The sequence below is a fragment of the Mustela nivalis genome, assembly GCF_964662115.1.
Source record: "Mustela nivalis genome assembly, chromosome: 6".
NCBI lineage: Eukaryota > Metazoa > Chordata > Mammalia > Carnivora > Mustelidae > Mustela > Mustela nivalis.
This window is the reverse complement of record NC_139025.1, coordinates 85,160,043-85,181,841: the sequence shown is the minus strand read 5'-3', so window position 1 is coordinate 85,181,841 and position 21,799 is coordinate 85,160,043. Positions and strand designations below refer to the sequence as shown.

Sequence of the window (21,799 nt, the reverse complement as noted above, 5' to 3'; positions counted from 1 at the left end):
TCCTTAAATAACAGTAAGAGTCTTGGCACTTACCTTAAAATGACCTGTCACTTACAGAGTCCTACTATATTACAGTATCATTCACATACTTTTATTTAGCATCCTCCAAGTACAGTTGCTCACTATTTCTACTTGCTGTTCTGTATTTTCTTCATTACACCATTGGTATACAATGTTAAAAAGAATTTCACTGAATGTTTATAAAGTATTACAAAAGGCAGCTTTTTAATCTATGCATCCTTGGGATTTCAGAAATTTTATTCTTTGATGTAAAAGGAAAACTGCTATACGAGTTGGAAACTCTGCACCTATGTGTGTGCGCGCGCGTGTGTGTATATATATTTTGGCAATAAAGCAGCATGGGCTGAGAATGCACTGAAACCACTGTGTTACTCATTACTTGGAATGGGTAATTTTTTAAAACTAATTTTTTAAAAGATTTTATTTATTCGTCAGAGAATGGGGAGAGAGCATAGGGGGAGAAGCAGGCTCCCCGCTGAGCAGGAAGCCTTATGCAGGACTTGATCAGAATGGGTAATTTCTTTCTTTTTTTTTTTTTTAAGATTTTATTTATTTATTTGACAGATTACAAGCAGGCAGAGAGAGAGGAGGAAGCAGGCTCCCCGCTGAGCAGAGACCCCAATGCGGGGCTCGATCCCAGGACCCCGGGGTCACGACCCGAGCCGAAGGCAGAGGCTTTAACCCACTGAGCCACCCAGGCGCCCCATAGAATGGGTAATTTATAATGCAGTAGATTATTGAGATGGGAGGAGCCAAACCAGAGATCTGGGGAGGTAGGCTCCAGATGTCAGGAAAGACCAAAGATCTGGGTGTTGATACCAAGTTGTAGCAATCTCTGCTGTAGACCAAGGGAAGTGGCATCCATGTGAACAAAGAGGCATTCCATTTAAGGTTAGGTCATGCCCTATTTTTTTTTTTTAACTTTTTTAGGTATTTATTTATTCATTTGAGAGAGAGAAAGTACAAGCAGAGGGAGAGGCAGAGAGAGAGGGAGAAGCAGACTCCGCTGAGGGAGCCTGATGCGGGCTTGATCCCAGGACCCTGGTACCATGGCCTGAGGCGAGGGCAGACACCCAACCGACTGAGCCACCCCAGCATCCCTCATTCCCTGCCTTTAGGGCTAACCTTATACTAGGTATGAGCAAATGTTTAGTTTTTTTAAGATTTTATTTGAGAGAGAGAGCACAGTTGGTGGAGAGGCAGAGGGAGAAAAACTGCCCATTCAGCAGGGAACCTGACATGAGGCTTCATCCTCAGCCAAAGGCAGTCACTTAACTGAGCCACCCCAATTGTTTATTTTTTGATAAGGAAATAGCTAAGTATAATAATGTTAAAGCTATTGCAGGGAATCCTTCCTATCTAAAATATATAAACCATTTTAAATGCTTTGTATTGAATATTAGCTATCTTTTTTTTTTTAAGATTTTATTTATTTATTTGACAGAGATCACAAGTAGGCAGAGAGAGAGGGGGAAGCAGGCTCCCCACTGAGCAGAGAGCCCGATGTGGGGCTCGATCTCAGGACCCTGGGATCATGACCTGAGCTGAAGGCAGAGGCTTTAGCCCACTGAGCCACCCAGGCGCCCCAGGGGAAAGTTTTTAAGTTTAAAGTAAGAAAGTACATCTTACAAACTTCCTTGGGATTGGCTCCTGTCAAGTAGAGAGGAACAAAAGCTATGTGGTTTTTGTAGTATGATTACTAATGTAATAATAGTTCCTTCCTGTGATTTATGACTAATCATTTAGCAAACACTGATATACTCCACTCCCAGGTACTGTGTTAGATGTTAGGGTTACAAAAATGGGGATAGTTTCTGCTGTTAACTCAGGAGTTTAAAAGTTTACAACTCAGGTAATTTTTTTTTTAAGATTTTATTTATTTATTTGACAGAGATCACAAGTAGGCAGAGAGAGAGAGAGAGGAGGAAACAGGCTCACCGCTGAGCAGAGAGCCCGATGTGGGACTCGATCCCAGGACCCTGAGATCACAACTCAGGAAGAACTTAAGTATTCAGTTTTACTTTTCTTAAAACTATGGAATTTTGAAAATGTTTTTATTCAACATATACACAGTGCCAAATTATTGCAAACTGTAGCAAAGTAGACTTAGTATATATTAATATTAGTCAATCATTGATGTTTGAAAGACTTTCATAGGAACCCTTATACCACCTGAAGGCATCCTTTAAAAAGATTGTTTTAAAAAGTCAACCATGGGGGCACCTGGGTGGCTCAGCAGGTTAAAGCCTCTGCCTTCGGCTCAGGTCATGATCTCAGGGTCCTGGGATCAAGCCCGCATCTAGCTCTCTGCTCAGTGGGGAGCCTGCTTCCTCCTCTCTCTCTGCCTGCCTCTCTGCCTACTTATGATCTCTCTCTCTGTGTGTCAAATAAATAAATAAAATCTTTAAAAAAAATAATAAAAAAAATAATAAAAAGTCAACCATGTGTGAGACTATCAATTAGTCTCATAAATTAACATTTATGAAAGGCATAATATCAGAATTATAAATGGACATGCCCTTTGACTTTTCCCACTGTAAGAATCATTCCTACAGAAATACCAGTACAGATCTGTAAAAATAGGTATAAGGATCCAATATAAGATGGTTATATTTTGATATATTCACTTCACTGAATCATGTAGGTAGTTTGTGTATTGGCTAGTATTGAAAATTGTGACATTTATTGTGTAAAATGCAGGTTGCAGAATAATATGAAAAATGGAATTGCCTTTATGTCTATACATGTACCTCCATATGCATAAAGATTATTATTTACTGAGCACCTAGTATGTGCTAAGCACTGCTGTAATTCTATTAGATGCATTCATTAATTCATTTAATCTTCACTATACCCGTTTTTTGGTTTTTGTCTTTTTTAAGATTGATTTATTTCTCTCTGCACCCAATGCGGGGCTTGAACTCACAACCCCGAAATCAAAAGTTGCACTCTTTGAATTTATTATTATTCCAAGTAGCTTCATTTTTAAATTTAGCTTTCCAACTCTGTTTTTGTGCTTTCGACACTTTTGCAATGATTTTCTGCTCCTCACTAAGTAAATCACACTTGCTTCTGCACACGTGAAACTACTCCAGGCCCCGCTGATGTGTTTTCTCATTCTAGACCACCTAGTAAAAATTGCAGGTCTCACTGAATTGGCCTTCCTGAAGTCAGCCTATGTATATCCCACATGTGGATTTAGGAGCTTTCGTAAAGATAAACGATTCTATTACCAGGGATTTGGGACAGCCTAGTTTTGTTAGAGGCTATATTGTAGGACAGCCTTCAGTGGTATGTCAAATGCTGCACCATTCTGAAAGCCTATGGATGCTGTCCCCAGAAAAGTAAAAACCAACCCTAGTTGTCAATCCCTATTTTACAGGAAGAGTTGAAATAAATTCTTCATGTTCATGGCTAATATGTATCCAGACCACAATGTGAATCCAAATAGTTTGGCTCCAGTGCCTGCTCGCTTCCCAGCATGCTCTCCTATGCCTTTCAAAGATGAAAAGGGAAGTGTACTTTGCACCCTTTATTTTGTCTGTCTTACATGTATGAAATTTTTTTCTAGAGTAAGCATGTAATTTCTATTGGGGGGGGGTACTATTTAAAACCAGCCAGGTTAATTTGATGTTAAGTTTAAGCATTTAACTTTCCATTAAATTTTCTGACAAATCAGCAAATCCAGAGTTTAAGCAAAACAATTAAGAACATACCCACAAGCGGAGCCCTCCTACACTGTTGGTGGGAATGCAAGCTGGTGCAACCACTCTGGAAAACAGCATGGAGGTTCCTCAAAATGTTGAAAATAGAGCTACCCTATGACCCAGCAATTGCACTACTGGGTATTTACCCTAAAGATACAAATGTAGTGATCCGAAGGGGCATGTGCACTCTAATGTTTATAGCAGCAATGTCTACAATAGCCAAACTATGGAAAGAACCTAGATGTCCATCAACAGATGAATGGATAGAGAAGATGTGGCATATATACACAATGGAATACTATGCAGCCATCAACAGAAATGAAATCAGGCGCCTGGGTGGCTCAGTGGGTTAAGCCGCTGCCTTCAGCTCAGGTCATGATCTCAGGGTCCTGGGATTGAGTCCCGCATTGGGCTCTCTGCTCAGCAGGGAGCCTGCTTTCTCCTCTCTCTCTCTCTGACTGCCTCTCTGCCTACTTGTGATCTCTGTCAAATAAATAAATGAAATCTTGCCATTTGAGACGACATGGTTGGAACTAGAGGATATCAAGCTTAGCGAAATAAGTCAATCGGAGAAAGACAACTATCATATTGATGAGGGAGCACGAAGCTGGCTGAAGACAAAACAAAAGCTGGCACCTTGTACCCCCCCTCCATCCGCTCCCCTCAGTCCTATGTGTAGCATCCCTCAGGCAGCCCTGACTGCCATGAACAATAAGCAAATAGTTAACTTGCAGAGCTCACAATCCTGCTAGACAGGAGTCTCCCTTGGCTTAGAAATGTCCTAAATCTCACTAACAAAGACAATTGATAGCAGGATTGTGACAACCCACCAAAAAGTCTCCCAACTATCTTAATGTTAATGGCTGGTCTAAAGACAACATTGATCCAGCTGCTAGGGCAAGGCCTCTGGTAGGCCTGGGACATCCTGGCACCTTGTAGGCCCTCTTTAGAAAACTCCATTGAAACCTCCCTTCCCCTCACCTTCCCCCAACCGCAGGGTACATAACCTGCCATCCCTCACAACCCTGGGCAGCAGCTCTTCCTGCCCATGGGTCCTGTCCCCGTGCTTTAATAAACCACCATTTTGCACCAAAGATGTCTCAAGAATTCTTTCTTGGTCATCGGCTCCGGACCTCAGCCCACCGAACCTCACCTAGGTTCTAGAACTTCATCAATATGATCTCCCTGATATAAGGAAGTGGAGATGCAACATGGGGGGTTAAGGGGGTAGGAGAAGAATAAATGAAACAAGATGGGATTGATGAAAACAAAACAAACAGGGTTGCTGGAGGGAGGGGGTTTGGGAGAAGGGGGGTGGGGTTATGGACATTGGGGAGGGTATGTGCTATGGTGAGTGCTGTGAAGTGTGTAAACCTGGTGATTCACAGACCTGTACCCCTGGGGTTAAAAATATATGTTTATAAAAAATAAAAAAAAAATTTAAAAATTTAAAAAAAAATCCACAAAAACAAAGAACAACAAAAAAGAAAGAACATACCCACAGACAATAAAAACCCCAATAGTATTAATTTATTAGGTCCATTCTTTAGGAGTAGAAAGTAAAAGTTCTTCTGGTACTGAGTCTTCACCCTTATTTATGGAATCAAATTTTGCAACTCAAAAGCATAAAGTAATTCAGAATTTACTTTTTTAAAATATTTTAAAGGGAAATGGCCTTAAGGCAGTATAAAGTGGAAAGAATGGAAATAAGAAAATGGCTCCTAGCTACATCTGCACCAAGTCCAGTTTTCTATGCACCAACACTTGGCTAGACCATGTCTGGATTGTGCTCTTGCCAGCCCCTCACTGGTCTGCCTGCTGCCCCTATAAACCCATTCTCCACAACTGTAATGAAGTTCTACACAAGTGAAGCCAATCCTGCTGTAGGTGGTTGCCTCTAAAACTCTGCAAGGGCTTCCATTGTTCTTGGGATTAAAAAACATTCTTCAGGAGGCCAGCAAGTCCTTGCACCCTCTGGTTTCTGGCCACTGGTGCACCTCCTGCACATCTTCCTTTAAGGGCCTTTGCACAGGTTTTCCCCTCCATTCCCTAATCAACTCCTACTCTTTCAGACCAAGGCTGAAGTGTCACTTCCTCAAAACAGCCTTCCTGACCACTGCTCCCCAACCAGGTCTGTTACCTTCCATAAATGCTGGTAGCTCTATGTCCCTTTTCTTCAAGTCAGAGTAGTAATTTCACATGTATTCATGTGGTTATTTGAATGTCCACCTCTAATGAGATTATAAACTCTGCAGGTAGAGTGGCTCTTTTTGCTTTCTGCCTTTTATCCCTAGAAGTCAGTATACTTTAAATAGATAAATAATATGATAAGGTACTGAACCTAAGTGCTGCATAAAGCAAAACAGGAAAAAACAGCATTTTGGGAATGTTTGATGTTTGGCATTCCTCGCATTATCACCCAGTTACCTCTCATTGTCATTCCTCTCATTATTACCTACTTTAGAAATGAAAAGAGAAAGAGAAATTGTACATTATCCAGTTAGTTTATTGAGTATTATCTACAGAATAGGTATGTACCAATATTTTATGTAAGAAAAAATATGGTTTCTTGGTCTTCACCATAACAACTGCTCCATTTAGAAATAACAGTAGTCAACATTTTTTTTAAAAAATCTACTTATTTAACAGACAGAGATTACAAGTAGGCAGAGAGACAGGCAGAGAGAGAAGAGGAAGCAGGCTCCCCACGGAGCAGAGAGCCCAATGCGGGGCTCGATCCCACAGGACCTGAGCCAAAGGCAGAGGCTTTAACCCACTGAGCCACCCAGGTGTCCCAACAGTAGTCAACATTAAATACAACTCTATTTTCCTAACAACCGTGCATCTTTATATCAGACCATTCACAGGACATTGCTTCCTAATCAATCTAAATTTGCAGTAAAATACGTTTTCAGAAATAAGTACTTATGACATTGACAAGATAATATGTTCGTAAGGCAAATAGCTATAAAATCTGGACAGAAGCTTCCTTAGTTTCTCATCTTAAGAAGCAGCTTCTCAAATCATTTGGAAAATGAACCTAGAGGTAAGCACAATAAACCACAGTTCCCATCCCTTCTTGAAGCCGATCTTTCTTGAGAATTGATCAAATAGCACCTGTTGATAGAAGATAGTAAAAAGGCCTGAACCTGATACTTAAGCTTTAATTCTGGATCAGTTTTCTGACTTGGGCTGGTCCGGAGTTACTTCCTTCAGAATCTTCATCAGTGAATATAATTGAGTATGTGCTAACATTATCTTCTCTTTCAGCTGAGAAGGAAAATGAACAGGTATCAGAGCATCTTTTTTTTTTTTTTTTAAGATTTTATTATTTATTCATTTGACAGAGAGCAAGCACAAGTAGGCAGAGTCACAAGCAGAGGGAGATGGAGTTGCAGGCTCCCTGCTGAGCTGAGAGCAGATGTGGGGCTCGATTCTAAGATCCTGGGATCATGACTTGAGCCGAAGGCAGACACTCAACTGACTGAGCCACACACAGGTGTCCCTGCCACTTTTTGTTTTTTTTTTTAAGATTTTATCTATTTATTTGACAGACAGAGATCACAAGTAGGCAGAGAGGCAGGCAGAGAGAGGAGGAAGCAGGCTCCCCGCTGAGCAGAGAGCCCTATTTGGGGCTTGATCCCAGGACCCCGGGATCATGACCCAAGCCGAAGGCAGAGGCTTTAACTCACTGAGCCACACAGGTGCCCCTCCCAGCCACTTTTTTTAAACTTGTGATTGAGAACTGGCAATGTCTGAACACATTACATAAATACACTTTTCCTATTTCTGTAGGAACTTTATGTAACAAACACAGAGCACAGTAAGATCCTCAGATACAAAGTTTCATATGAAAAAAGACAGCCACTGCTGAGCATCACTGCTTCTGTCTCCTTCCTTCCTATGGCTTTTCACCACATCTAAATGGCAAGTATTAGGAAGAAAGACAAGAATAAGGCAGGTAAGAACGTTTGTGGAGAGCAGCATCAACTAGTCTTCCCCTTCTTTTCTAGTAGCAAAAATCTAACTTTTTTCCTTCTTTGTTTACAGTAACAAATGCCTTTCTTCAATATTCTGCTAAAGGCCTTCAAAAGTAGCCCTGGTTGTTGGGTTAAGGACCTGTGTTTATTTGGAGGCCTGGGTGGCTCAGTGGGTTAAGCCGCTGCCTTCAGCTCAGGTCATGATCTCAGGGTCCTGGGATGGAGTCCCGCATCAGGCTCTCTGCTCAGCAGGGGAGCCTGCTTCCCTCTCTCTCTCTCTGCCTGCCTCTCCATCTATTTGTGATCTCTCTCTCTCAAATAAATAAATAAAAGCTTTAAGAAAAAAAAAAAACCTGTTTATTTAAAAAAAAAAAGGAACAACCTGTGTTTGTGGTAAATAGGTAATTTTCAATAATTCTATTGAACTATAATTCTGTTGAACTATTGAACTATAGCTAGTTCTACTTAAATCAAGAACCAAACTTAATGGCATTTAGCATACAACATATGCTTAGGAAATAAAGTTATCACTGAATATAGAATTACGAATAACAATCTTATGTTGAAATCAGATTAACAACAAAAAATCATTTTTTTTTTTAATTTTAAAGGCTTTATTTATTTATTTATTTATTTTTTAACTTTTTTTTTTTTTTAAAGATTTTATTTATTTATTTGACAGAGAGAGATTACAAGTATACAGAGAGGCAGGCAGAGAGAGGGGGGGGGGGAAGCAGGCTCCCGGCTGAGTAGAGAGCCCAATGCGGAACTCGATCCCAGGACCCTGAGATCATGACCTGAGCCGAAGGCAGCGGCTTAACCCACTGAGCCACCCAGGCGCCCTAAAAGGTTTTATTTATTTATTTAACAGAGAGAGATCACAAGTAGGCAGAGAGGCAGGCAGAGAGAGGGGGAAGCAGGCTCCCCGCTAAGCAGACAGCCTGATTCGGGGCTCCATCCCATGTCCCTGGGACCATGGCCTGAGCCAAAGACAGAGGCTTAACCTACTGAGCCACCCAGGCACCTCCAAAAATCTTATTTCTGACATAACTTGCACCATACACTAAATCTTTTTATTATCACACAGGATACAAAAATAAAATTCAAGAAATGCTGCTTAAATTAAATAGGTAACTCTAGAACCTCTTAGTCATATTGGAGTGCCCCTGGATATGGTAAATCATTTCTTTGTTGGTAAATCATTTCTCTGTTGCCTTTAAGATTTTGTTTCTTCCTCATTTTTACTATGATGTGTTGGGGTATGTATCTCTGTGTTTATCCTACATGGACTTGTTGAGGTTTTGGATATGTAAATTAATGTTTTTTCATCAAATCTGGGAATTTTTCTATTTTTTCTTTGAATATCCTTCTTATTTCTCTGTACTCCTTTGGTATATATTCCTTTATCAAAGAATATTTAGGCATGCTTGATGGTGCCCAAGAGATGTCTTAAATTCAGTTCATCTTCCTTCTTTTTTCTTCAGGTTCCATAATCTCATTAATCTATCTATCTATTCTTTCTTCGGGCAACTCAAATCTGTTGAGTCTCTCTAGTGAATTTGTCATTTTAGTTATTGTCCTTTTCAACTTCAGGATTTCCAACTGGTTTTTTATTTTTATTTATTAAGATTTGATTTATTTAAGAGAGAGAGAGAATGAGAGAGAGCATGAGAAGTGGGAGGGTCAGAGAGAAAAGCAGACTCCCTGCTAAGCAGAGAGCCTGATGTGGGGCTCAATCCCAGGACTCCAGGATCATGACCTGAGCAGAAGGCAGATGCATAACCGAGCCATCCAGGTGCCCCAACTGGTGCTTTTTTTGTAATTTCTAACTCTTTAAGAATATCCTCTATTTGATGAGATATTGTCATCATACCTTCCTTGACTTCTTTAAGCAGTTTCCTTTAGTTCTTTGGACCTATTTCTGCTAAGTCCAATATCTGGGCCCTTTCATAGGCAGTTTTAGATGCCTGCTTTTTATCCCATATATGGGTCATACTTTCCTCTTTGAGTGTTTTCTGATTTTTGAGTGTTTTCTAATTTTTTGTTGCAAACTGGATATTTGCAAAAAAAATTTTTTTTTACTATTTTAAGTAACCAGCATGGGGCTCAAGCCCACAAACCTAAGATCAAGAGTTACACATCCTCCAACTGAGCCAGCAAGACACTCTGCAAACTGGACATTTTAAGTAACTTATTATAGCAACTCTGGATACTAAATACCCACTCCTCAGCTTATTGTGTCTTCCTATCTGTTTCAGTGAGTAGGCTAGGCTATTCAGTGATACCTGTCTTCCCCACCATGTGAGACTGCTATCAGTCCTCAGAGAACAGAACCTTAAGCATGTGCAGTCACCTGGAAGAACTTGGGTTCAGAAGGCTCTTTGCGCGTCTCCTTGATCTTCCCTGATCTGTGTCCAGCTATTCACCTTCACTAATTGCTGGACTGTTGCCCTGGAGCTTTTGACAATGCCTTGGGACATAAACTGCTCAGTCTAATCCAATTAAATTCAGGACCTCCCTCCCCGCATTTGCAGGGGTAGTCTTTAAAAGATCTGGAGCCATTCTTTTTGTTACTGATCTTACCCCAAGAGGGCTTTTCTTGGCTGTCTCTTCCCTGATTCTGTCCGGTAACCTAACTAATCTAAAGCTTAGCTTATTGCTATCATGGAACTATCAGCTTCCTCTTAATTGCTTACCTCAAAATCTCCACTGTTTTGCGCAGCAGTTTCCACCACAGCAGTGTGGTGGGGGAGCAGTTTTTACAATCTGCCTCTTAGCCTAGGAGTGTCTCTGGGAATGACACCCTCGCTTTATAAGCAGAGTGCTGGGTATAGGCGCCAACTTCTGTTCTTGGCTTACCTTGGCCATTGTGACACCTCTGCCCTATAAGTAACCTGAGGGAAGGGTGAATGGGCTCCTAGTACTTAGCCTGCTGTGCCAGTGGTAGAACTTGCACCTGTTAAGTGGCCATTTTTGACAGGAACAGAGCGTCTGATGAGAATTACTGATAGCCTGCCCCTCCTGGGAAGATATCACACCCCTCAGCTGGAAGCTAGAGTAAAAACCATCCCTGTGTTCTTGGCTACAGCTGCTCAGAGTCTCCATTCTTCTGAGATAGAGAGGCATAAGAGGGAGCAGGCTCAAATGCCACAGGTTTCACTATTCTTACAGAGGTTTTGTAGGTTTTCTTAAATAAGTATCTCTTCACTTGCTTTATGCCTTGAGGAAAATTTCTTAAGGCTTAAAATGGTTGTTTCCTTTGTAATTTTATTCAGTTATGGCAGTTTTGCTGGGGGTGGAGTGGCCACAGAGTTCCTCAGGCTGCCCTTCTAGAAGTTATCTCCCATAACAATGAAAATAGTTCCTGACCCCTCTCATCAGCTTGGGTGCTTAGAGCGACAGCTGGCTCACGGTGACTGGATAACCTGCTGCCCATTTATAAATAAAGTTTTACTGCAACCCACCCACACTCATCTGTTTCTATATTGTCTGCAGCTGCTTTTGCACTACAAGGGCAGAGTTGAGTACTTGAGAATGAATGGTCACAAAGCTGAAAATATTTGTCATCTGGTCCTTTATAGAAAAAGTTGGGGGCACAGTCGGTTAAGCATCTGCCATCTGCTCAAGTCATGATCCCAAGGCCCTGGAATGGAGCCCTGCATCGCATCAGGCTCCCTGCTCAGCAGGAAGCCTACTTCTCCCTCTGCCTGCCACTCCCCCTGATTGTGTTCCCTCTCTTGCTGTGTCTCTCCCTGTCAAATAAATAAATAAAATCTTAAAAAAAAAAAAAAAAGAGAAAAGAAAAGAAAAAGAAAAAGTTTGTCAACACCTGGCTTAGAACATGGTTTCATGAGCTTAGCAAAACAATACTCCCAAAAATCATTCTTCCCCTGTCCTAAAATATACTTAAACTTTGGAAAACACATGCCACTGGTTACAAAATGTATAATGAGCAAGGAATAAACAATTAACAATACTAAAAACAAAATGAACAGTAAATTCTAAGGTTGTTCTTCTGAGGTAGTAAAGTTACAGTCAAATTTCCTCCACTAGAAAGAGAGGCTAGTAAGCTACCAAAACAAAGCTGCTTTCTTCAACTTCGAAACTACCAACCACCTAGGAAAATCCATTTAACAAGAATTCCTGATGTTTCACCACTCTTTACTGAGACAGGTAAACATGAAGTGCCTACGGAGAGGACAGATCTGAGGCACCTGGCTGGCTCATTCGGCAGAATGAGCTATGACTCTTGATTCCGGGTTTAAGTTCAAGCCCTACGTTGGGTGTAGAGATTATTTAAAAATAAAATCTTTTTAAAAAGAGAGAGAAAGAAAGAAAGGACAGACAAATCTAAGAAAGATAATGGTGTCCATTTCCAGCACAGAGGTGAAAAGTATGGGACATGCAGGAGCTAAGCAGCTTCCTTCTTCCTCCTGAACTGGACCTTACAGTATCTGGCTTTGTGTTCAAATTCAGTGAGGAGGGGCACCTGGGTGGCTCAGTTGTGGGATGTCTGCTTTCGGCTCAGGTCATGATCCCAGCATCCTGGGATCAAGCCCCATGTTGGGCTCCCTGCTCTGCGGGGAGCCTGCTTCTCCCTCTCCAGCTCTCCTGTGCTTGTGTTCCCTCTCTCGCTATCTCCCTCTGTCAAATAAACAAAATATTAAAAAAAAAAATTCAATAAAGAATGTCAAAGCAGGCATAAAGGATAATTGGAGTATTACACCATTTCATCACCACCATATTCTTTGGAATAAACTGTCAAGAGTTGTCTATACAGGCATACTTCATTTTCTTGCGCTTTGTTTCATTGCACTTGAAAGATACTGTGTTTTCTACACATTATCTTTGCGGCAACCTTGTGTGAGAAAGTCTATTGGTATTATTTTTCCAACACCATTTGCTCACTTCATGGCTCTGTCTCATTTTGGTAACTTTCAGAATATCTCAAATTTTTAATTAATGTTATATTTATTAGGGTGATCTGTGATCAAAAATTACAACTCCCCAAAAGCTCAGATGATGGTTAGCATTTTTAGCAATAAAGTATTTTTTAATTAAGGTATGTATATTTTCTTAGACATAACGCTATTGCACCCTTAGTACACTATAGTATAGTGTAAACATAACTTTTATATGCACTGGGAAACCAAAATAAAAATCTGACTTGCTTTGTATTAAGGTATTTATTTCACTGTGCTGGTCTGGAACTGAACCCACATCTCTGAGGTATGCATGTATTACAGGAAACATCCAACCATCATGAAATTTTACCTCTGCAACTTTTTCTGGTAGAGATAAGTTGTGAATGTCCATCTCAGATGCATTTACGATGGCTTTTGTTTTTAACTGATAGCTGGATAGAAAATATATAGAGAAAATATTAGTATCATACTACATACAAGATAATCAATGAACCAAACTTGTCCTCTAAAGCAATGTCAGGCAAAGACAGTCTCCTTACAGATTTTCATTTCAACATTTATATTGTATTTTGTAGGAAAAACAAATTCTTAATTAAGAAATCATCTGAGACTGTGTGTCTCATCTCACCCCTTGCCAGCTGGGAATACATGAAAAAAATTATCCCATGACGAACACATAAACCAGGTCACATGAATAAGTAAATTGTATAGCGGTTAGAAGAAAAGTAATCGTATGGTGACAGACACTGTTGGTTGCCTACCCATTCCTAACTTCTTTGTTGTTAACAGAACTCAGATTTTGTTTTGTTTTATTTTATTCATTTTATTCACGAGATTTTATTTTTTTATTCATTTTATTCATTTATTCATGACAGACAGAGAAAGAGAGGCAGAGGCAGAGGGAGAAGCAGGGAGCTTCTCTCCACACAGCAGGGAGCCCTATGTGGGACTCAATCCCAAGACCTGGGGATCATGACCGGAGCTGCAGGCAGATTAACTGACTGAGCCACCCAGGTGCCCAGAACCCAGATTTTATTTAAGGAAGGAGTATGCTCAATCATAGGACATGAATCAGAACTGTTCTGAGCCAAGTGCTGCAATCTTACTCCTTTCTCTCACATATTTGCTTTCCCACCTCTCTCTCACATATTTGCTTTCCCACTATGTCATGTGACATAGTTTTGGCCAATAATAAGGACATTTTTGATGATAAAATAAGACCATTCCCTGTGTTCCCACTTCCCATGTCCTTTTCCTTCTGGTTGGGGATGGTACTGGCTATGGATATAACACTTATAACTGCAGTAGCACCCAAGAGGAAAAGGCCAAGAGAACCAGAGATGCTGATCCAGAGCCCTATTGTGGCTGAGCCACTGGAGGACTCCTGGAGTGGCCAATCACCCCAAGCCTTACTTCTTAAATCCACTGTCAGTCTCGTTTTCTTTTGCTAGCAATTCATCCTGATGTACACAGACATAGATTTATTATCTTCCCAGACTCAGCCTAGCTATACTTGCCTAATTTCTACTTAATCAAAAAGAATATACTGACCTCTGAGTCCCAACTCCTCATTTTAAAGCTTAAGAAATTACTTAAATTCCAATTATACTTTAAAAATTTATATTAAAATTTTTTTTTTACAAAAAACTTAACTTCCCTAAGCAAAAAATCAATTAGAGCTCAACTGGAACAACTACTTGTAACTGTTTTTAAAGAAGATTTGAGGTTACTAATAGCACACATTTATAAATACCTTTCCCCCCCTCTTTAAACTTAATTCTAGATAGAAATTATTTAAGGGCACCTGGGTGGCTCAGTGGGTTAAGCCTCTACTTTTGGCTCAGGTCGTGATCTCAGGGTCTGGGATGAAGTCTGCACTGGGCTCTCTGGTCAGTGAGGACCCTGCTTCTCTTGCTCCCTCTGACTGCCTCTCTGCCTACTTGTACTCTATCAAATTTATTTATTTTAAATAAAGTCTTTAAAAAATTATTTAAGAAGAAATTGATTGAAAGTAAATTTTCAATCCATTTCAAGTATATATTTCCTGGTGAAAATCTGCAGTGAAGCAAAAATAGAAAATTTGCAGTGAACAAAATAATGCATTTTGAACAACCTCATGAATGAAGGACAAGCTTTACTTAAGAGTTTTATTATTTAATCATACATAGCTCAGTTAGAAACACTGATCTAAGCACATTAAATGAGAAAAAGAAAACTCTATGTTTAATGAAACGAAAATGAGCTTTGAAGATAAGACACAGGTTAAAATCTCAGCTCTTCCACCTCTGAGTCCCAGTTTTCTTCTATTAAGAACTCAGTGAGGTGAGTGTAATGACTGGCACAAACTAGGTCATCAATGGCTGTTTTTGGGTTTTTTGTTTTTAATGGTCAAGGAAAGACTAAGATAGATGTTCCAGTTTGCTATTATAAACAAAAAAAGCTTAAGTGATAGTAGTATTAAGAAGATAAATGTCCAGGGGCGCCTGGGTGGCTCAGTGGGTTAAGCCGCTGCCTTCGGCTCAGGTCAGGATCCCGGGGTCCTGGGATCGAGTCCCACATCGGGTTCTCTGCTCAGCGGGGAGCCTGCTTCCCTCTCTCTCTGCCTGCCTCTCCATCTACTTGTGATTTCTCTCTGTCAAATAAATAAATAAAATATTAAAAAAAAAAAAAAAAAAAAGAAGATAAATATCCAAAGTACTACTGAAGAAGGAACAAGTATGGTACTTTATCTGATTCTACTTTTACTTTTTTGGGGGTAACCATCAGCTTCACGCTTTTTTGCAGATAAGATTTCACCCATCTACATGCATAACATAGAAAGTAGCAACCTTAAACCTTGAGCTTTCACTTCCCAACTTCAGCCCCATTAACATCTACAAATGACCTGTGTCTCTGGATCCTTCCTTCAAATTCCTAGAGTAGAAAATCTGTTGGCTTAGCTTATGTGAGGTATTCATTCTTGATCCCATCACCTAGGAGTGGTATCACACATGATAAAAAACGTGGCCACAAGGTCCCACTCTACAGGGAAAGAAAACAGGGGCTGGGCACAAACCTAGTAAGTATCTATTACAACATTGTTTTGCAAAAAACTTAGCTTCCAGAAGTTTCTGTAACAAAAGAATATCCTCTCATTTATTTGATGGTAAGCTTATTAAGACACGGTATGATTATAAGACATCTAAAATGAGCATAATGTTATGAAACTATATTTTGGTCCCACTGCCTCGCTTTACCATTTTCTTTGGGACAAACATTCTGGAAGCCCTTTTAAAATATACTCGATAAAGAATATCTAAGTCAACTCACCATACCATTTTGTTACTGGAAAGGCAAAAGTGACCTCTCAAGGCAGCCAGAGCAGCATGGGTAGAATACAAATGGAAACCAATGGGAATCCCACAGGAAGTACAGAATAAAAGGTTGTAAGTGCTGGAGTAAAAAACAATATTGGTAAGAAAATCAGAGAAGAAATATAAAATAACCAGTCTCTGGAACCAGTTCTCCTAAAAACTGTGCTATAATAGGACTGAGACTAAAGAAATGTCATATTCAAGAAAGGTTAACTCAGCTTTTAATATAATTACATCCTAGATTATTATGGATATACAACTGTCACTTATAGAATAATTTACATTTGAAAAGGAGAAAAAAGAGCTAACTAATCAGATTAACATTTGAACATATAAAACTACACATGAACATATAAAATTAGCTACAATTCAACCAATCCTAGCTTAAGAAAAAATTGTGTTGTTTGTGGTTTACTAAAAAATTTAATCAAACTCAAATCAGGATTTTTCTTTTGCAGATGTAACAAAAAATTAACTTAAAAAAATACCCAGACAGGGGCACCTGGGTGGCTCAGTGGGTTAAGCCTCTGCCTTTGGCTCAGGTCATGATCTCAGAGTCCTGGGATCAAGCCCCACATCAGGCTTTCTGCTCAGCGGAAGGCCTGCTTCCCCCTCTCTCTCTGCCTGCCTCTCTGCCTACTTGTGATCACTGTCTGTCAAATAAATAAATAAATATTTTTTTTAAAATACCCAGACAAAATACCAAAAGAGAAAAAACAAAAATGCTATTACCTTACCAAGCCACCTATTTTCTTTTCTTTTACCCTCTCAAAGATTACTAGATGAGGAAACAGGTAATGATTCTAGTTACACTACTTGGGTAAATCACTTAACCATATCTGCTGGTCATAAAACACACCCAAATACTGCAAAGAAATGTTTTATTGTTTTTTTAATATCTTATTTATTTGTTAGAAAGAGAGGGAGAGAGAGCGAGCGCGCACATGCGCACAAACGGGGAGTGGCAGGCAAAGGGAGAAGCAGGCTCCCCAGTGAGCAGGGAGCCCAACACAAGACTGGATCCCAGGACTCTGAGATCATAACCTAAGCCAAAGGCAGATGCTTAACCATCTGAGCCACCCAGGCATCCCAAATACTTCAAAGAAATGTTTTACGAAAAAAATTAATTATGTTTCATCAGGCATGTACTGAAAATTATTTATTTACTCTCTATACACAATATGGGGCTCAAACTCACAACCCCGAGATCAAGAGTTGTATGCTCTTCCAACTGAACCAGCAAGGCATCCCTGAAAACAATTTTATGGTTTGGTAAGGGAAAAAATTATTTGTATAAACATACTATGCAGTAAAACTGCATCAATAGTGTATAAAATCATATGACTATAACAAAAAAGATTCACGTCTATGGATACTAAAAAGGACCAAGCAATACAGTATCCCAATTCATTGGTAAATTGAGTCCTGAACCACACATATAGTACTGTATTTTTGTGAATACAGTAATCAGAAAACAAGCCATGAAATAAGGCTGCATTAATTTTAATTAATCCCTAGATAGCAATTAATGGTACCAGATAAAGCACAGTACTTATAGAAAAATGTCTGACAGAAACTAATTTATGGCACAGGGCAAAAATGTGAAAAAAAAATCCCAAAATTATGCTTATGTGTATAATATAATATATTTCATTGAATATTAGTCTGCTAATGGCTCAAGTCCTTCAAAATGAAGGTTTGCATTACCACACTGGTTAAGGAACTGTAGCCAGCGTGTGCTTGCTGAAGGCAAAAGGGGATACAGATAGTCAAAGAAGGTAGTTACAAATATAGCTATGACCAAATGACTAGTTACAGAAATGAATACTGTAATTGCCATGAGTATTTCCTCCTTTGTTAGGAGTAGGGTTTTTTTTTGGCGGGGGGTGTTTTTGTTTTTTAAAGATTTTATTTATTTATTTGACAGACAGAGATCACAAGGAGGCAGAGAGGCAGGCAGAGAGAGAGAAGCAGGCTTCCTGCCGAGCAGAGAGCCCAATGCAGGGCTCGATCCCAGGACCCTGAAATCACAACCTGAGCAGAAGGCAGAGGTTCAACCCACTGACCCACCCAGGTGCCCCTATGAGTAGGTTTGTGTGTCTGAATGTTTATCTCTGTTCTTCTCTATTCCCTTATTATATAATATAAAATCATATTTTATATCATACTATTATATCAAACAATATAATTCTATTTAAGTATTATTTTTTATTAAGATTTTATTTATTTATTTGACAGACAGAGATCACAAGTAGGCAGAGAGGCAGGCAGAGAGAGAGGAGGAAGCAGGCTCCCTGCTGAGCAGAAAGCCCGATGCGGGACTTGATCCCAGGACCCCGGGATCATGACCTGAGCCGAAGGCAGAGGCTTTAACCCACTGAGCCACCCAGGTGCCCCTCTATTTAAGTATTATTAATTTTATATCACAGTATTTAAGTTATGAGAAATGAAAGAAATGTAAACATTATTTAAGGACTTTAATTCCTTTTCTAGAGAAAGGGTTAGTGTGTTTTCTTTCTTTCTTTTTTTAAAGATTTTCTTTATTTATTTAACAGAGAGAGAGATCACAAGTAGGCAGAGAGGCAGGCAGAGAGAGAGGGGGAACAGAGAGCCTGATGAGGGGCTTGATCCAGGACTCTGGGATCATGACCTGAGCCGAAGGCAGAGGCTTAACCCACTGAGCCACCCAGGCACCCCTTGTAACTGTCTTTATTTGGAGATTGAGTATGGTTTTAGGAGATGCATATGGGTGCCAAGTTAACATGGGATGATTACATTTTATAGTCTACATGGTACCCAGTTATTAGGTCAAACATTATTCTGAATGTGTTTATAAGAATGTTTCTGAATGAGGGCACCTGGGTGGCTCAGTGGGTTAAGCCGATGCCTTCGGCTCAGGTCATGATCTCGGGGTCCTGGGATCGAGCCCCGCATCAGGCTCTCTGCTCAGCAGGAGCCTGCTTCCTCCTCTCTCTCTCTCTGCCTGCCTCTCTGCCTACTCGTGATCTCTCTCTGTCAAATAAATAAATAAAATCTTTAAAAAAAAAAAAAAAAGAATGTTTCTGAATGAGATTAACACTTGAATCAGTAGACTGAGTAAAGCAGATTGTCCTCCCCAATTGGGTGACCCTCATAATCAGATGAAGGCTTGCATAGAACAAAAAGGCTGACCCTGTCAGGAGTAAGGGGAAATTCTTCTTGCCTGACTGCTTAAGGCTGATACATTGTTTTTTCCCCCTGCCTTTAAACTTGAACTGAAATATAGGCACTTCTTTAGTCTAGAGCCTTCTGGCTTTTGGACTGGAACTTACACTTTTGGCTCTCCTGGTTCTCAAACTAGGGGACCTGGACTAGATCTAAACCACTGCTCTCCTGTCTCTCCAGCTTGCCAACTACAGCTCTTGGGATTTCTCACCCTCTATAATCACATGAACCATTTCCTGGTAATAAATCTCTTCCTGCCAAGTCCCATGGCTCTCCTAATTCTAAAAGTACACAAATACTTGGAATTTCCCTCCAGTGTTTTATAAACCATCTAGATCAGTAATTCTAGTAGAGATAAAATGTGAGCCACATAAGTAATTTAAAGTTTTCTATTAGTCCTGTTAAAAATAAATTCAAAAGAAACATGTGAAATTAGTTTTAATACATTTTATACTACCCAATATATAACAAATATCATCTTAACATGTAATCAATGTTTTTAAACTATTAATTTTTTTGTATCAAGTCTTCAAAATCCAGGACACTTGGGCGGGTCAGTAAGTTAAGTGTCTGCCTTCAACTCAGATCATGACCCCAGGGTTCTGGGATCAAGCCCCATATCAGGATCCCTGCTCAGTGGGGAGCCTGCTTCTCTCTCTGTCTGCTGCTCCCCTGCTTATACTCTCTCTATATGTATCAAACAAAATCTCTTAAAAAAGGAAGAGTCTTGGGGTGCGTGGGTGGCTCAGTGGGTTAAAGGCTCTGCCTTCAGCTCAGGTCATGATCCCAGGGTCCTGGGATCGAGCCCTAAATCAGGCTCTCTCTGCTCAGTGGGGAGCCTGCTTCCTCCTCTCTCTCTGCCTGCTTCTCTGCCTACTTGTGATCTGTCAAATAAATAAATAAATAATCTTAAAAAAAAAAAAAAAGGAAGAGTCTTCAAAATCCAATATGTATTGTGCACTCACAGTATTTCTCAATTTAGGATGGCCACATTTTAAGTGCTCAACAGCTACATGTGGCTAATGGTTACAGTATTGGACAGTATGTGTCTAGATGCATTATTCTATTCTAAGAAAGATAATTGGAGAGCTTCTGCTTCTGGCCCCAAATAACCCAATTACAAGTAAGCCACCACTCTTTTCCTCCCTGTTCCCTTTGGGTGGAAAGACACTCTGGTAAGGACAGCTAGTGTCTTTCAGTTGGGAAAGAGGAACTGTAAAACTCTTTCTGGTTACTGAGTAAAGCAACTAAGAATTCCTATACCTTTTTTAACCCTAAAACTGAGGTCAGAATGAATTATTGTGCTGTAAAAGCCAACGCTCAAAATTAAGGAGCCTTGTAATAATTCACTGAGCAATTTGTTGTCACTTGTAGATCACAGCACAGAATAGATGCAAAGTTTATCCGCAGTATTCAAGTCTTTAACATTCAACTTGTGTTCTTCCCTAGGTTCCCTAGATGACAGACGAAATATTCCTACCATGGCTTAATACAAACTCCAAGTAAAATGCATATTTAAAAGTCCTAGTTATCTCAAAGGACTGTAGTTTATAATGATTCTCACTATACACCAAAAGGTACATTTCTCCCTTTTCCCATACTAGACATAACCTTCTGAGCCTCAGTTAACCTACACAAACCATTAGAGATGTGGCCCTCAGAAAGATCATAAAATCTACACACAAATACAATCTTGCCATTTCATTAACACATCAAGTTCCTACAAGTCTCAAATAGGTAAAAGAGACATCCTTCAAATTCACTGTAAGAACAAAATAAACTTCTCTTCTGGCGCAAATAAGAACAATTTCCCCCTTGTGCATGCCTGTTCCACGCTCCTCGGTCTTACTAAGTGAGGGACTAGAATCCAGCTCCCCGTACGTACCTGCCTTTGAGCGAACCATCAATTCCAACTAGGAAAGGAGCTTCCAAAACCACGTTATTTGTGACTCCTAGGAAGACAAACACAGGTCAGAAGGAAAGAGTACTTGTGAAGCTTTGAAAGGGAAAACGTACCCGCTACAGATAGATTCATCTTGGCCACAAAAATCATGAAAAGTTGTCCTCACCCCTGGCAAAGGGGTTTCCTTCCAAATCTTTCCCCCAGTCTTTTTCACCACTCACTCTCGACGGCCCCATGAGAAAGCGGGAACCCCCTCTCTGGCCCTCCTCCGCCTTCCTCAGACTCTGCCCCCACTCACTGGAGAAGACCACGGCTCCGAGGGACCGCGACAGGTCCCAGGCGAGGTGCACAGAGTCAGCGAGCACGGCGTAGCACTGCGCGCACTGGAACACCGCGCACCTCTCAGGCTGCAGCCACGACGGCAGCCGCGGGCCAGATGGCAGCTCCTCTGCCCCCAGGTTTGCGGGGCCAAGCGGCGAGGACCCGTTCACTACCTGCGTGTCCCATTCCATAGAAGTCGTACAAGAGTGTTTGTCAGTTGTTTTCTTAGCAGCATCACAAAAATCACCCCCCGGAAGCTGTGCACATCGCGAACGATGCCGCCGCGGCCGAGCCGCCATCTTTCCGCAGCCCGCGCCTCCGCTTCGAACACGCACCTGGCCCGCCCAAGCACGATTCCTGCTTCCTCATTGGACATCGTGAGCCG

General features: G+C 40.5%; 1 protein-coding gene across 2 annotated transcripts; it reads right to left on the bottom strand.

Moving 5' to 3' along the window:
* Positions 1-6,213: 6,213 nt before the first annotated feature.
* Positions 6,214-21,713, bottom strand: OIP5 (Opa interacting protein 5; the record flags this gene model as incomplete). 2 transcript variants are annotated; one of them, XM_082735588.1, is made up of 5 exons in its annotated part: positions 6,214-6,998; positions 12,983-13,064; positions 15,943-16,065; positions 21,076-21,142; positions 21,392-21,713. In XM_082735588.1, the coding sequence occupies 5 exons, from the start codon at positions 21,711-21,713 to the stop codon at positions 6,903-6,905; spliced, it is 690 nt and encodes a 229-aa protein (XP_082591714.1). In that variant the 3' UTR covers positions 6,214-6,902. The 2 variants fall into 2 exon arrangements, with proteins under 2 accessions (XP_082591714.1, XP_082591715.1); XM_082735589.1 differs by lacking the exon at positions 15,943-16,065.
* Positions 21,714-21,799: the final 86 nt, after the last annotated feature.